Genomic DNA, 17,251 nt, shown 5'->3' with positions numbered 1-17,251 from the left:
GATGAGAAACCTCACCAGAGACACAAAAAATACGATTTCCCCAAGAAACCACTAAATGAGACAAGAATCTCTTAAATACATGGGAGATACACTCGCTGAAGAGTAAGGGGGACTCCTAGGAGGTATATACAGGGAAAATGGTCTCTAATGTGTGAATAAAATTCTGATGGTAAAAACATTCTTAAGGAAAACTGAGAAGGCATCATTTTAGGTATAAAACACAGAAAAGCTGCAATAGTGAAGATACATGTGTAAAAATGATGGAGCTGCCTGTGTAGCTGCTTCTTCCCTTTCTTTCTGGGCCCACAAATTGAAACAGGAAAGTACAGTGGTGAGAAATGAAAATGTCGTATGTTGTTTGTGTTTCTTTGTATGTATCTTATATATATGATCCGATAGAAAAATATTTGAGACACAGTCCACTCATCAGCCCATCATAAAGAGGAAAACATATTTTAAATAGAATATTTCAGCAAAAGCATTGTGCTTCTTGGTTTTAGGCACTTTCTAGCTTCATGTGCAGTAAAACAGCTAAAATGTGTTCTCATTTCATGGTATTTGCAATAGTAAGCTGGCTGGTTTATTACTGCACAGTTGTCGGAATAAATACTGGGTATTCTAGTCTTGTGCTTGTAACTTCAGTGGTGAACATGTTGAGAATGGCTATTCCTGGTGATAAACACTGAGTAATAGCACTCATACTGTGTCAGGGCTTGCAATGCAACTGCTACTTACTCTTCTGCTGTTTCATTTAATCTTGTGCCCAAGGTTTGGATTGGTTGGAATAATTAAAGAACAGGTTTTGTTTAAAGAAAGCATTAAATTCCTATTCTAAATAATACCTGAATGTTATGGACAAATTAGCATTTGATGTCCTCTTCAATTACACAAGCACAGAAGGGGTAGATTGCCAGGCTGTTTCTATCATTTGGTTACATAATCCAGTTCCTCTCCATTAATTTTGAAATTGATTTTAGGGCTGAGCACTCAGGTGGTGTGTGTCTGTACAGGTTGTCTTCCATAAAGAATTTACTTTCCATTTAGCTTTTACTTACTTCCAGATCTCTGTACAGGTTTGACTTTCAGCATCTGCAACCTCCACTGTTTCAAGAAGATCTATATAAAATGGTTTGGGGTTTTGTAGAGACATATAAAAAATAACAGAGGTTCAGTGTAAAGTGCTCTTCAATTCTCAGTATACAAGCAGGATCTGTATCTGTGTATTTGCATTCATGCAAGCATGTATGTTTGCAAATATATATCTAGAACTCCATCATTGTCTTTAAGTCTGTACACAGATATACCTTTCACACCACAGTGTGTTTCTCCCCAGGGCAAAAGCCAAAGAAAATCTCTCCCTCTGTTAATATTTCTCAATCTTATTTTCAAGGTTATGCAAGCAAATGGTTTGGATGAACGTACTAACCTTCTTGTGGAAGAATATTCTACGTCTGGTCGCCTGGACAACATCACACAGGTCATGAGTATCCATACTCAGTACCTGGAGTCTTTCCTCCGCAGCCAGTTCTATATGCTGCGCATGGATGGGCCCCTTCCTTTGCCCTACAGGCACTACATTGCCATCATGGTACGTACCAACAGGCTGTGTATCTTCTCCTGCCACCCTGACTTCTGTAGCTCAAAAAGGAAGAAAAAAAGAAGAATTTTAAAAAGGAGAAATTAGGGTGGTGTTTTGACAGAAGCTGAATTTTTGTAATAGATTTTTATCACAATAAAGCGTGCCTAGCTGGAAAGTTTTCAGTGAGAAGGGAGAATTGGCAACCTACATCATTCCCTGTTTCCCACAGTGATACATCTCTCACATGCCCACATCACTGTGCAGCAGTAGGATGAGATGCAGTGGACTCGAGTCACAAGAAATTCCAGGTAGACACTAGGAAAACAGTTTTCACTGTGAGGATGTTGAGACATTGCAGCAGGAACCAAGAAAGGTTCTGTGATCTCCAGGGGTGAAGATCTTGTCTGGACAAGGCTCCAAGCAACAAGTTCTAAGTCAGCCCTGTGAGCGGAGGGTTCTCTTGTAGTGATTGCTTCCAACCCAAATTATATTTTTCAGTTCAGAGAAGTCAAATGTATTTTTATTGGAGAATCCTCCATACTGTATAGAAATGCATTGCAATGCATTTGCACGAGGCCCTTTGGAATGACACTGTACTTTTGTTTTGTGTTATTAACCTGTCTCCCACCCACAGCAAAATCAGATTACACACTAATGTGCTGCACTGTTCACTCTGTGTTTAATTATTCCAGGCTGCTGCCAGACATCAGTGTTCCTACCTAATAAATATGCACGTGGATGAGTTTCTGAAGACTGGCGGGATTGCAGAGTGGCTGAATGGTTTAGAATACATTCCCCAAAGACTGAAAAATCTGAACGAAATAAACAAACTTCTTGCACACCGGCCCTGGCTGATCACAAAAGAGCACATCCAGGTACCTCTTCAGTCATGCCCTGTAAATACCAGTAAATGTCTGGTAAAAAGAACTGCCAAGAACTGTGCAAGTGTCTGGTTAGGCGTCATCTCCCTGAGTTAAAAAGTTCTGGGAAGTACTAGTGCACCAAAAAAAGGTGATTCTCTTGTGTGACAAAGCCAGTAAGATTTTCTTTTTAGCAATAGCATTGGCTAAAATAGTCCAATAGAAAAGAAGTAATATATTAGGTGTCTCCTTTTTCATCCAGTGAGAGTTTGTGTGCAAGGGGAATATGGTATTATTGGAAGACAGAATGGATCTCTTTTTAAAATGTGTAGTGTTTTATAGAAAAGCTGGGGGCCAAAAGACATTTTAGATTTACACTTTTTTTTATTCTCATTTCAGAAACTTGTCAAGACTGGGGAAAATAATTGGTCTCTTCCTGAACTGGTGCATGCTGTTGTCCTGTTGGCACATTATCATGCCTTGGCAAGTTTTGTCTTTGGTAGTGGCATTAATCCAGAGAGAGATCCGGATACATCTAATGGACTCAGACTTATAGCAGTCAACAACTTCTGTGTCTGTGATCTTGCCAATGACAACAACATAGAAAATGCATCCCTCACAAGTAGCAACTTCGGGGTTAGTGTTGCAAGAAAATTCTTTTGCTTGCCTCTGTTTTGCATTAGAAAACTTTCTTCCATTCTTTCCTGTTTAAATTTTAGGGTAGTTTGACATTTTTTGTCTGCTTTACAGGAATGCTTGAGTCTGGTAATTCTTACATACACTTTGGCAATTTTCAGTGTAATCTGTTGAAAACCACATTGTAACAGTGAATGGAAGTCAGAGCAACGTGATTTTGATAGTTAATCTCACCACCCATTGGGCAAGACTAAAACTTTGCTTTCAGCAGAAAGCTTGAAGTCCCAGTTTCTTCAGACAGTGTGGCATTGACCTGGAGCATTGTGCCATCAATGTTCCTAACACAGGGAATGAAAAAAAAGAAATGGAAAAAAATGGAAGTAGTAGCAGTAGTAATAATAATAATTTTTACTTCAAGGCCTACAGTCATGAAACAGTTTGAAACGCTTCCATGTAGATGGGAGGAAATGTCTGAAATAAAATTACTTAATTCTTCATGTTGGTGTTCCAGTCTTGTATCAACAGAGAACTTTGATTACTAGTTAATTAACTTGATTAATTTGATTACTGGTTAATTAACTGGACATTTTTTTCCTCAAAGGTCCTCTAGAATTCTTTTGAAGACGTGCCCTTGAATTAATGCTGACAGATGAATTAGCTTCACTGCCTTTTGTGGAAGATCAGGATTATGAGCAGAGTTGCTAGATACAATTTTTACAATTAGCAGTAGAATGTACACATGTCATCACTCAGTTTAGTTGCTGTATCTTAAATTTCTGGGCTGTAAAACATGCCAGCTCATGCCACAGAGGTGCCTTACTCCCCGTTTGTAGTGGGCAGAGGGCTGCTGCTGACTGTGCTTATTGCTAAGGAGTGAGGAAACAATTCTACTAGAAACAGTTGCAACTATGGGCAAAACAGACTCAGAAAGATGGAAAAGAAAAACCAAACCATTTATCTTAGGAAAAATCTGAATGATATGTACAGGGCACCCAAAACTCTGATGTATTTCTAGTAAAAAGAGGTCTTTTTTCCTCACAAAAATAAGATAAAGGGTCAACATAGTGGCTATTTCGATCACACATAATGAAAGAAAAGCACTGATTTGCCGTCTCAGGTTGTGTTTCTGTAAGGCAGTGTTACACTGCCTCTCTTCAGAAACATATTTTGCATTACCAATGGACTGACTATTGTTACCTTAGTATGAAAAGTTGTTTTCTGAGAGATGTAGGGCACACAGATGGATTTTCCTGACCTATCTACATGGTGGAATATGAGTGACTGGCTTCCACACTCAAACAGCACCTCTTTGCTGTTAATCCCACTGCAGTAAATTACTGCAGCAGGCTACATTAACACTTCCCAGCTCCTGTCTTCTTGCTGTCTGAAAGCTGTTTGTCTGTGCTGTATGTGACAAAATGCATTCTGGCTTGAGTTTTTGTGTTAGCCTCTGCTGTCTGGTTTTGAGAATGTTTGTTGTCAAGCATGAAATCCGAAGATGACACACGTTGTCTATCTTCTAATTTTTCAGAATGTCATGGTGTTTTTGCAGATTGCAGATTCTTTAAGTGAGCTGGAGGCCCTGATGGAAAGGATGAAGAGACTACAAGAAGATAAAGAGGACGAAGAAGCCTCTCAGGAAGAAATGGCAACTCGCTTTGAGAAGGAGAAGAAGGAGAGTCTGCTAGTAATTAGTGGAGGTATTTGTGCTTTTCCAGTTCAGTTTTGTTTGTGCTTTTTAAGAATTAAATACTTGAGGCTAGTCCAGTGACTAGAAACTTTTTCTGTCCATTTCTTTACTCTGGTACTTCATGTAGGAGGAGTGTAGTAAGGGTGGTCTTACCTTTTGCTTCATCACCTTAAGACTTTTTGATTGACAAATAACATCATCCTTTCTACTACTTGAAATTTAGCTTTTGTATATTAAAAAACAAAGCCTGCAGGCTTCCTTAAAAAGTAGGGGGTACATTTCTCTTTCTTTATATGTTCTGTATCTTCAAAGTAATTAATTTATGTAAATATTCAGTAGTATTTCACAGGTTCTGTGGTGGTTAGAACTTCAATAACACTCATAAGTAGCCTTCAGATATGACATTTAGTTTCGGAATTAGATGATGAGACTCAACTACTTTACCATTTACTGCCCACCTGGAAAGGACATTTCCAACTTGCTGTTCTGAGTGATCATACTGCTGTGCTGTTCACTGCCTATCTTGTGATAGAGATTCATAGCATTTTTTTATTCTTAAATAATTTTCCAAATTTTGAGCTGAAACCTTCTTTTCCCATATTTTTCATATGCTATGGAGGCCTTCATCTCTAACAAACCACAAAATGAAGTCTGCTTCATACAGACAGGGAGGTGGGTTTTTTTCCCAAATAAAGTGTTAGAAGAAAGAATATTATTAAGACAATCAGAATCTCTATTTCCTCATAGTAGAAGCTACTTGAAGATGATTGCTTGTGTCTTTTTGAGAAGTGGCCCCTAAAATGCTTCCCATTTTACTGTACTGTTCTTAGTGAATTTAGGTCTCAGTAGCTTTAGACCAAATGTGTTTGAAAGAACCAATGGTATTGTGCAAAGAGCCCAAAAGGGAGGAAGAATGTAGTGCAGATCAGCAAAGAGGTTGTTTTGTGGCTCTCTAGGAACATGGAAAAATCTCTGACAGAAGATACATCCAGCAACATCAAGCTGGATTTTTTGAAATGGACATTATGTATTCTTGCTGTATTTTCCTTTGGTCAGGCAGTATCAGCAGTGCAAATACATGGACACTCATTGCAGTTTCATTATCAAATCAGGACTTCCATGAACCTGTGCAACTTCAGGTTTTTAAGGAAAAAGGGTCATTCAAGACAGGAGGAGGTTTTGGATGGGGTTGCTGACAGTTTTGTTGACTTTCTTCCCTCTTTAGCATTTGCTGATTTCAGTTGAGGAGTCTGTGTGTGTTGGCTTTTACCCTTTCATGAAGTCCAGTCCTTGACAGGGGAGAAGAGTGTATGTGTACAGGTTTTTTTATTCTTCACTGAGGATTTACTGTAGCAGATGTTGTTCAATCTTCTTCCTACACAGTTATGTTTTGATTGTTTAACGAGGCAAAGAGGAGATAAAGCACTTCTGCAATTCTTAGATTAACTGACTTTTCAAGGTGCTAACAGTGGACATATGGCAACTGTTCTGTCAATGCATGTGGAAGCGAGCCATGATTTTAACATCAGGGTCAAATGCAGTCAGCTATGCAGTAGTCAACTTCTGCAGAGGTAGTTACACAATCAAGCCACCTGTTTATTCGGGAGGGAAAGATTGATTCCTGATAGAGAACCTGCGTGTGCTTAGCGATATGTTTTGGAGCTCTTGGAAGATGCTTAGTTACTAGAGCTTCTGGCAGAATTTCACCCTGCTGTACTGTAGAGCTCTTTGCTTTCACATAATCTTCAGCTGATGTTTACAAGTGGAGAGTTACGTTGCTTTCTGGTGCTCATACTCCAGCTTAGAGAACAGAGCTGGTGTGATTTCTGACACAAAGGCTGCTCAGTACAATCCTGCTGTCAGGGATCCATTTTTTTGTTTCTTATGCCAACACAGTGATTTTGCTAATGATGTTCACCTTCCTGACTTAAGATACCTAGCCTCCTTCAGAAGTCAACAGAGAGAAAAGCAAACCTGCAGACAGAAGTGTAGTCCATCTCTTCCCTTTTTGTAGAAGTATATTAGTTGTCTGGTATAGGCTGGCATTTAATGGGCTCAATGAAAGCAGTGTATCCCATACAAGCAAATGAGAATTGAAATGTTTCTTTCCTTTGTACTGCTCTTCTCTTTTGCATAACTTCTAAAATTGTCCTCTAGTCCTATAGTAGAGTGGTAGTTGGAAGTTGGCATTAACTCATGTTCTTGCCTAAAGCAAAGCTTTTTGCTGTTTTATTCACAGCATTTGATGATGAAATAGTTTCTACAGACGTCTCCCGTTATATTGAAGATCCTGGGTTTGGGTACAAAGATTTTGCAAGGCGAGGAGAAGACCATCTGCCAACATTCAGAGCTCAGGTATCATCTCTTTAAAGCACATTCACTCAAAGAATGTTTATATATCTCACTACAGGGCATAAAGGGGTTATAGTGGGGCATGTTTGGTGCACAGTCCTTTTCTTGTCCTGGTTCATTAAACAACTCACAGCCTTCCATAAACCTCCCTGAGATGGAGTCTTTTACTATTTGTCAATCACTGGCAAGGTAATACTTGGCTTTCCATCTTACTTCAGTTATTAGCAGTATTAATGTTTGAACACTGTAAAGCATATCTGAAATAAAAGTGAAAGGTAGAAAAGCAAGAATTTATTTCCCATCTCTCCAGATGTTGTAGAAAAAAATCTACCAGAGCAACTCTTTATTCCTGTCATTTTACCAAGTACTCTCTGTCCAGTGGCTGTCAATACGTGGATACATATACGTCTGTGAAAATGATTTGGGAGTATTGTTCTCATATGTGCACCAAATCTCTGGAGCTGGAATGCTGGGGAAGAAAAGGAATTCCTAAATATGATTACTGAAGTTTTTGCTATATTTTAATACATTTTTCTCAGTGCTGTTGAAAGAACAGAATATGCAGTTTACCTGTACATTGTCTTATATATTGACATCCTTTGCCATGACCAGAATCATGAACTTCGTATTATGTATAACACAAGGGACATTCTAGGTGGTTCTGTTCTACCTTACAGAGCACATTAATAAGCAGCCTAGAAATAAATGGAAAGTAATGGAAGAAATCTTCAACCAAATCAGAGAGCTTCAATTAAAATGACAGTGGGTGCAGGAAAGCTCCATGGTCAGAAGATGTATCTAAGACTGTAAAATAAAGAATCCATGATCACTCTCAGAAAATGTATTTAGCTGTATAGCAGTCTCTGCTGAACTGGATAATTTACTCTGTGGTCTTTATATGAGCCTAAGGTTATTGCTGCCAAAAAGAATAAGGCATAGTCAGTGCCTATAAATCAAACAATCTGCCTAACTACTTTAGGAGCAGCAGGCTCCCTTGGAAAAAAAGCGCCAAAAGAAGTTGAAATTGGAACTAAAACATCTCTGCTCTTAAATGAGCAGGACAGCTTCTGGCCTACATTCAAAGGAGTCACCTTGATAATTTATTATGTCCTACTCTTAACAGTTGGATGTATATACCCACAGCCTCCCAAATGCTCTGCTATTAATGATACTTAAATTGTAGTAGCATCCCAAACACCTGAAATAAATCTAATCCTTATCCTGATAAAACAAAACTACCTTTATCTGTATGGTTTTAAATTTATTAATAGAAAAAAGGTATTCTGTACACAGCAGAATGTCCTTAAGCTTGTTTTTGGTGGGGGGTTTAACTGATAATATGGATCAATTGCTGTTAGTCAACAACGCTTTCCTCTCTCTGGACCTTCTGGCTTTCAGAGGCTTTTGTGATGTCCTGGACACCTTTCCAGGGCTGGATGGGTATGGCATATTTCTCACAAGCCTTACAGTCTTTTGTACTGGCAGCCAGAGGCCGAACATGATGTTGTGACATGTTTCAGATGTCACTGATGCCTCTGTAAGACAACAGAGCACTGTCATGCTCTTCCCTGCTGTCCTACTCAGGGGGACAGGACAGTAGACGTGCTCCAAGGTGCCCAGGTGAGGACCTTGGCCTGGCAGTACCTTTGGAAAACAGCCAGACACAGGAAGGGCATGGAGATGATGCCCTCAATTGTAAAGATGCCATCATTGATGGGATGATTGAGCACTTGACAAGGATGTGGGCACACTCTCACCTTCAGTGTGATGGCAGTGCAGAGCGCCCTTGCACCCTGCTCCGGAGCAGGATGATTCTTCCTGCTGTGCCACCACTCTGAAAAGATTTCCCATTCCTCATATAAGCAGGCAGGCTTTTATCTTGCAATCCAGGTGCTTGTCTAAGACCAAAGCAGCCTGGATTTTATCAATTTTTTCAGGGGTGGTTCAGCACTTTACCCAATGACTGTACATCCTGACTGGAAGGAAAGATTCCATCTCTGCTCAGAGCTAAGCATCAAAGCCTCCAAGAGGAAAAAGTTTTTAAACTTACAGGCCAATCCCACATGGAATGATACTGGTCAGAGTGGCAAAGCAGAAGAAGATTCCCTCAGCACTTCAGGAGAAGCTTGGGGTTTTTTCTCCTGTAGGCTAATGATATCCAGGATTGAGGTGTCGCAACATGATTCACATTGTCAAGAATTCTGGGGGAATGGAGCAAGTGATGTGGATGAAGGATTCAAAATACAAACTTTTGGAAGGGAATAAAGTCATAACTATCAGACAACAAAAATGGTGACTTGTAGAGAAGATGACATAGGGAATTCACTTCATTTGTGCTTTTATATATCTCCTTCTCTTCTTGCAGGACTATACTTGGGAAAATCATGGCTTTTCCCTTGTAAACAGGCTTTATTCTGATATTGGACATCTCCTGGATGAGAAGTTTCGGATGGTGTATAACCTCACATATAACACTATGGCAACACATGAAGATGTTGATACAACTACACTAAGAAGAGCTTTATTTAACTATGTCCACTGTATGTATGGAATCAGGTATGGACAAAAATTCACTGGCTTAGGAGTACATTTTAAAACTATGTGAACAGAAAAATAAACCATATGTAAAGCATGATTTTAGACTGTGGGTGTTTAAAGTGGAGATGGTACCTCTGTCTGGAAGTTAGAGTGGTTTTGCTGGCACTGCAAAAAAAAAACTTTTCCTTGCAGTGCAGAAAATGAGTCAGGATGGAAATTTTTACAGAAATGTCTTCTCTGAAGCCAGCCTGTATCCTTCATTCAGGAAAGACAACATCCCTAAACAAGTTCACAGACAACACCAAGTTGGGCTGGAGTGTTGATTTGCTGGAAGGAGGTAGGAAGGCCCTACAGAGGGCTCTGGACTGGCTGGATCAATGGGCCAAGGCCAATTATACGAGGTTCGGTGATGCCAAGTGCTGGGTTTTGCACTTGAGTCACAACAACCCCAGGCAGTGCTACAGGCTGGGGGCAGTGGCTGGGAAGCTGCTCGGCGAAAAGGCTCTGGGGGTGCTGGACAACAGCAGCTGAACATGATCCAGCTGTGCCCAGGGGGCCAAGAAGGCCAATGGCATCCTGGCCTGGATCAGCAATAGTGTGGCCAGCAGGAGCAGGGCAGTGACCATCCCCCTGTACTCAGCACTGATGAGGCCACACCTCCAATCCTGTGTTCAGTTCTGGGCCCCTCACTGCAAGAAAGACATTGAGGGGCTGGAGCGTGTCCAGAGAAGGGCAACGGAGCTGGGGAAGGGGCTAGAGCACAAGTCCTGTGAGGAGCAGCTGAGGGAGCTGGGGGTGTTCAGTCTGGAGGCTGAAGGGGCACCTTATCACTGTCTACAACAACCTGAGAGGAGATTGTCGCCAGGTGGAGGTCAGCCTCTTCTCCCAGGTAACAAGTGACAGGATGAGGACAAATGGCTTCAGGCTGCACCAGGGGAGGTTTAGTGTGGATATTAGGAAAAAATTCTTTGCAGAAAGGTTTGTAAAGTGTTGGAACAGCCCACAGAAGTGGTGGAGTCACCATTCCTGGAAGTGTTCAAAAAACATGTGGATAGAGCACGTGATTTAATAGTGAACATGGTGGTGGTTCAGGGTTAACCATTGGATTTGATGATCTTAGAGGTCTTTTCCAGCCTTGTCAATTCTGTGATCCTACTAAGCCTTTCAGATCCTCTCTTAACACGTGGGTTTTGGTCACGTATCATACATGTTCCAGTTCCCAAGCTTCAGAACATAATGCTGCAGAAGACAATGCTTTTAGAAACTTAGATCAAACAGAATGATTGCTTGTGTTGTGTAGGTATGATGACTATGACTATGGAGAAGTTAATCAGCTACTTGAACGCAGCCTGAAGGTTTACATAAAGACAGTGACCTGCTACCCAGAGAGAACTACCAAGCGCATGTACGACAGTTACTGGCGTCAGTTCAAGCACTCGGAGAAGGTATGTGTTCCAGAGCCAAAGTGGCTTCACAGAGACCCCTGTGCTGTTTGAAAATTAAAGTATGGGGACACCTAAAATGGCAGTATCTGTCAAATGAACTGTTCTGAATCGGAGAAAAACGAGATTCATTCCTTGAATGTTAGATACTAATTTGACAAAAATACTTCTTATTTGTGCTGGAAATTATTATTATTATTATTATTATTATTATTATTATTATTATTATTTTGAGTGAGTTCTTGTCTGGGTTTGAAAAGACAGGTGTCTGCTAAGGAAGGCAGAAGCCTCCCTTGGAATGGCAGATGCAACCCCCTTCCCTCCGAGATATTATAAGTTTGAAATCAAGGGCTTTTTTAGGCAAAGATGTGGGAAATAGGAATAACAGTTCTTTACTATTATATATATAACAAGGCAAGCAAACAACAATAACCATGGCAGTACCAGCAAACAATCCCAAACCCAGTCCCAGCCTTCTCGGCTGTCGGGCCCTTTCCCCTCGGGTGCAGTTCCGCTCGCAGCCGGCAGGGGCGCTGGCGGCTCCCGGTGAGCAGGGCAGGTGCGATGGTTCCCCCGCGGCTGCAGGGGGCGCTCCGGAGCGAGCTCGGGGAGCACGCGGCACTGGCGGCCTGGGATCCCGGGAAGGGATGGGACAAAGGCTTCACAAACCCCTGGGCAGCCGATCCCAGTGTCCGGCTGGACCCTCGGGAACAGCAGGCTGGGGCGGCAGGCTGGAACGGCAGGGACGAGCACAAATCCCGGGTGGCAGACGAGGTGTATCCAAACGGGGAACCCCCCGGAGGTCTGGGCAGGCAGGACGAGCACGGCTACAACGCAGCGAAGGCTCGAAGCAGCGGCGGGGCAGGGCTGCCACAGCCCGTCTCCAGGCAGGGCAGGGAAGGCGAGCTTGGGATCTCGGAGCTTCTCCAGTAGTGAGGAAAAGCAGATGAAGAAGCAGACTCCTTCTCTCTCTCGAACACAGAGACCGACTGCCCCCACACCCAGGTGAAACAAAAGAGTAGCCAGGCGCACCCCACTCTCAGTGGGTAGCTCTTTGTTTTCCTTAAGTACCCAGCGATTTGTCTTCTTAGCAACCGTATGGGGGAAAATTCCTTTAACAGAAAAAAACTAGAACTCTTAAAACCCCAACAGTTCTCCATAAAATTGAATGGACAACTGTAAAAGAAAAGTGGATAAACTTGAGAATGCAGAAGTGGTCAACTATGCCAATACTTGGGATTTAGAGATCAAGAAATACCTAAACTCATATATATGTATAATCTTTATGGTGTTTTTCAGCAATAAAAATGTCAACAGGCCTTCAGATATCCTATTAAATGCTTCCTGAGAAGGGTTCAGCACATGTGTGCCTGCTAGCCTATCTGGCACGGAAACTGTCCCTTATTCTGTGCTCCTATATAATGGTCACAGGTAGTGGTAAAGAAAACCAAACATAATTCAGAAAGAACAAATGCCATTAGGATACGAAAAAAGGTTTAAAGGGGACTTCTCAGATGGAAGATTGCTTAAAGCAGCAGTTGAGGCTAGCTCATTGCAGTCCTGGGATGTTGTCCATGTTGGCATCACTACACAGCTGTCTCTAGAGGAACTGTAGTCCTGCAGCAAGGTACAGGGAGAAGAGACAAAGTTTTCTTGCAGCGATACTTTACTAAAGATTAGAAATTGCAGCCTGGATGAATAAACCATGTTCCATTCAGAGGTGAGCTAAATGGCTGACATAATTTTTCACAGGTTCATGTCAATCTACTTCTAATGGAAGCTCGGATGCAAGCTGAACTTCTGTATGCCCTTCGTGCCATAACTCGTCACTTAACCTGAAGCACTCACTGGCCAGGAGTACAGGAGCTTTTACTGAGTATGTAAAGACCTTTCGAAATAGATACACACCAGAAGCTGTTTGTGTTGTAGCATCAGCTTATTCAATTCTCTAGTGTCAAAGTTTAGCCGTGCTTCTTGGCGGCTGTAATGTGCAATGACGTGTTTTATTTTCTTGATGCTTAACATTACTAATGATAACAGAAGTAACACTGAGGAGTACTACTCTGCATTGTTTCCGGCTGGATTTCTGCGCAGTGGTCAGGATCCCGAAACTGGTTTTACTATATCCAATCCTAGCGCTTTGTTCTTTAAGCACTGGAGTGAAGTGCTTAGAGACTTCTTTTTCCAAGCAATCATTTTCCAGATTAGTGGAGTCCAGCAGAAGATCAGTTCTGCCTGTCCTGAGAATGTACCACCACATCGTGACTCGTGACAGAGACGCGCGGACTGTGCTGCATTGAATTGCCCACTGGATTCTCCTGTGTGTCCTGGAGACTGCTGCCAGTCATTGTCTTACTACAGCAATTGGAGGTGATGCAAGATGTGGATGCAAACATCGAGCACACTTTAATGTGAAATTAATCTTGGTAAATTCTATAGCATGCTACTGAAGTGCGAAATTCATCCGCTTTGTCGTGCCCCTTCACAAAGAGAAGAGGCCTCACGATTTGCCATTTCAGCCACACTTACTGTTTCAATCATGCATAGTCTTGTTTTACTGACAGTCACCCTCAGTTGTCCTGACAATATCCATGCTCATCACGTGTTGCAATTTGTTTAGTTGGCACCTACAAAATTAATACACAGGCTGACCAAAAACAGGGTTGTGGGGTTTTTTGCACTCTCTTCTTTGTCAATGTTTTAACTAAGGAAAGTAAAGGAAGGCTAGTATATCTACTCTTTCATATTGGATGTATAGAAATTATTTCCCATAACTTTTTCATAGCATGAAATTGTAATATTCAAAGTTTTAAAAGTTTCTATGCATTAGTGTGAGTGAACAAAAAAAAAAGTGCAATATTTAAAAAGAAAGCAAGCTTTTTTCCCTGACATGCCACTGCTAAAGTGTCCTTCTTATATAGCCATAAAGAAATTTTAAAACCAAATTTCTTTATTGTCTAAGGCCTAGCAGTTTTGTTTTAGCTTTTGCGGCTTAAGACAACCTGATACTGAGATGCCAAAGCATCCCCAAAACAAAGCATTTTTGGACAACCAGTAATATTGGGGAAGGGAAGAAATAAGCTGCCAAAAATGTCACACTTTTGTGCTGTTTTCTGTTGCTTTTGACTAATTTTTGAGAGCACAAAATGTTGATATTTATAGCTTTATTTTGTATTGCATTTAATGAACCAGTGAAGTGCCTAAAGAGATGCTTAAACTTACCCAGTAGAACACAAGTTAACTGCTTCAACTTTAGTCTGTTGGTTTGGACTTTCCATATTTCTTTTGAGGAGGGTGACCTTTATTTCTGTGGTATACATTCAGAACTAACTGGACAGGTTTATTTTTAATGTTCTGTTGGATTGTAGAAGTTAATGCAGGACTCTTTTTTCATTGGTGATTGCAGAATAGTTAGAAAAAATACTACCAGTCATAGTTTGACACTTTTCATTTATAAAACCATGGACCAGTACTGTACTAAAGTTAGTTTTCTCTTTTCTTCTGTTTTCCTGATCCTTGCTTTGACTTTGCATGTTGGTTTTTTCTGCTTTATCTGTCTGTTCCAGATTGGAAAGCCCAATGATTGTACACTTTTCTGCACTTTCAGACTGCAGACTCTGCATGTGAAAACCTTTTGAGGAAGAAATCAGTAATTATTTTTTTAAATGTCATGTTGGCTATTTAGAAAACTACCCAACAGACAGCACTGGTCTGTCTTCTAGAGAGCATTGGGTAGAACATCAGATTTATTTATCTTGTATAGCTAACTGCAAAGATTTCTCAGAAATATTGAGATGCTCATATGTATGAACTTAGATTTACTTTCCAAATTGTTATGATCCTTTTTCCCCCCCTCTTGTGATTGTAGTGGCCATACCTAATGGCTTTTGTGCATAAAGCAGTTCTGCTGAGAGAAGTTTTCATGCAATACTTTTGTTTTTTCAAGTGATGGGAACTGTTCAGTACTACTTTAAATTTCTTTGCATTGAAAAATCAAGTAGTTCTCAAGAAGCACAGCTGAGCTCTGGAAAGGAGGTGAAACTAGATTTGGGTAACTAATATGATGGCTTTGTTTCCCTTCAGAAATGCAAAGACTTCTGGAGTAGGTTGAGTTTTACATTTGGAAACATGAGTGCCTTTACTTCTTTCCTTATGAAATATACTTGCCAGCTCAAATGCATTCGTGAGCAAAGTACATGAGCAGATTTGAAATACAGAAACCATAAATAGATTGCTTCATAAAACTTGTAGTAAACCAGTGTTTTGTTTTGGTTTTTTTGAGTGCCATATCAAGTCCCATATGGCCTGCAAGACATTCCATCATAGGAAATGTCACTGTACAACTCGTTTGCTATTTCTCTCTTTTTTTTTTCTTTAACATTAAACACAAACTTGAAACATCTGGAAATGTTTTCCACGTGGCATTTTTTTTCAAGGTACTGCATATACAGTGCAACAATTTATAGCCTAGTTTTTATACACAAATTTGGGATTTTTAGTAGATGTTTGTTCAGAATAGGTGTTTAAAGTCAGACAACGCTACCACACACTTTATGCACGCTTTAGGTTCACACTGTGCCAAATTTTAATGTGCAAGTGTACTTGGATTTTTTTGCATTCTTAAAGCACTCATGAATGTGAATCTTCACACTTTGTTCATTAATATTTTTCTTAAGAATACCATAATCATCGGAAGTGTAGGTCCTCTCCCTCTGTGTTCCTTCATTGGAATTGGTAATTACCAGCATTCATGTTAGTCTACAAAATCCCAGCTGTGACCAACATAAAAACAAAGTGTACAGTCTCCTGACTACTGAAGAGAAAGCTTGGTAGGTATAAATTAAGCAGCTAGCACAGGGAACACTGTGAGTAGGGAACAGAGCTTTTGAGCATGAACAGCTTCTTATCATTGCAGAGTCACTTAAAATGTGTGTTGTGATAGAGTATGTCCATGCTGAGATCGCTCTGGTTTTTTTGGTAATGAAGAGAAGTGAAAAAGGTGCCAACTGGAGAAAGCATTTGCATTTCCCAGAACACTCTACCCACAGCTGAAATTCATGAGAGTGTCATCATACAAGAACAGAAATAATTGTTAAAACAGAAATAAATATTTTAAATTCGGGTGCAGTTATTGCTACTACAGCTAGTGCTGTGGTATCCTATGAGAATTTTGGTGAGCTTTGTCCTAAAGCCTTCATTAAAATGAAAATCACAGAATCACAGAATTTGCTGAGTTGGAAGGGGCCCACAAGAATCATCAAGTCCAACTCCTGACCCTGCACAGGACATCCCCAAGAGTCACACCATCTGCCTGACAGCATTGTCCAAATGCTTCTTGAACTCTGTCAGGCTGGTGCTGTGACCAATGCCCTGGGGAGCCTGTTCCAGTGCCCCTCTCTGGGGGGAAGAACCTTTTCCTAATATCCAATCTAAACCATTCCTAACTCAGCTTGAGGCCTCTGCCTCAGGTCCTGCCACTGGTCACCAGAGAGAAGAGATCAGTGCTTGCCCCTCCTCTTCCCCTCACAAAGAAGTTGTAACTGCAATGAGGTCTCCTGTCAGTCTCCTCCAAGCTGAACAGACCAAGTGACCTCAGCCCCTCCTTGTACAGCTTCCCCTCAGGGCCCTGCACCACTTTTGTTGCCCTCCTTTGGACACTCTCTAATAGTTTAATATCTTTCTTAAATTGTGGTGTCCAAAGCAGCACACAGGACTCAAGGTGAGGCCACCCCAGAGCAGAGCAGAGTGGGACAATCCCCTCCCTTGCCCAACACCTTGGTCCTTGAAAAGGATATACTTCAGCTGTAAGAGTTAAAGAATTGCCACTTCTCAGCTCTTCCTATGTATTTTTTAAAAAAAGCTTTAAAGATAGGAAAATCAGTGCTTGTAAACAATTATAAATGTAAGTATAAATTTAGAAGATATCAGAAGAGAACAAAAAGAAAAACATTTTGCTGCTCTCTTACTTGAGTGCAGAAAATCAAAGCACCAGATTTTTCAAGTGTATTTTTGTTTGTAGTGATACTGATAGATATTTTCATGGGATTTGGAAAAAGCAGCTAGCTGCCTAAACTTCATTGGGAATTTAAGCACTCAGGCACTCAGCAAAATCCTTGAAGGTGCCCACTTGAATTTTTGAGTCAGATTTTTAAAG

General features: G+C 40.8%; 1 protein-coding gene across 2 annotated transcripts; it reads left to right on the top strand.

Annotated features, from left to right (window-relative positions):
- Positions 1 to 1,465: 1,465 nt before the first annotated feature.
- Positions 1,466 to 12,936, top strand: SESN3 (sestrin 3; the record flags this gene model as incomplete). 2 transcript variants are annotated; one of them, XM_082277538.1, is made up of 8 exons in its annotated part: positions 1,466 to 1,588; positions 2,272 to 2,454; positions 2,839 to 3,075; positions 4,628 to 4,775; positions 7,005 to 7,120; positions 9,483 to 9,673; positions 10,956 to 11,100; positions 12,850 to 12,936. In XM_082277538.1, exons 1-8 carry the CDS (start codon positions 1,481 to 1,483, stop codon positions 12,934 to 12,936), a joined length of 1,215 nt encoding a protein of 404 aa, XP_082133664.1. In that variant the 5' UTR covers positions 1,466 to 1,480. The 2 variants fall into 2 exon arrangements, with proteins under 2 accessions (XP_082133664.1, XP_082133665.1); XM_082277539.1 differs by having other exon boundaries at positions 4,628 to 4,802; positions 6,978 to 7,120.
- Positions 12,937 to 17,251: the final 4,315 nt, after the last annotated feature.

This window comes from Coloeus monedula (genome assembly GCF_965178545.1).
Source record: "Coloeus monedula genome assembly, chromosome: 3".
In the NCBI taxonomy this organism is placed as follows: Eukaryota; Metazoa; Chordata; class Aves; order Passeriformes; family Corvidae; genus Coloeus; species Coloeus monedula.
The sequence above is the reverse complement of the archived record's forward strand: the minus strand, read 5'-3'. Positions and strand labels throughout refer to the sequence as shown.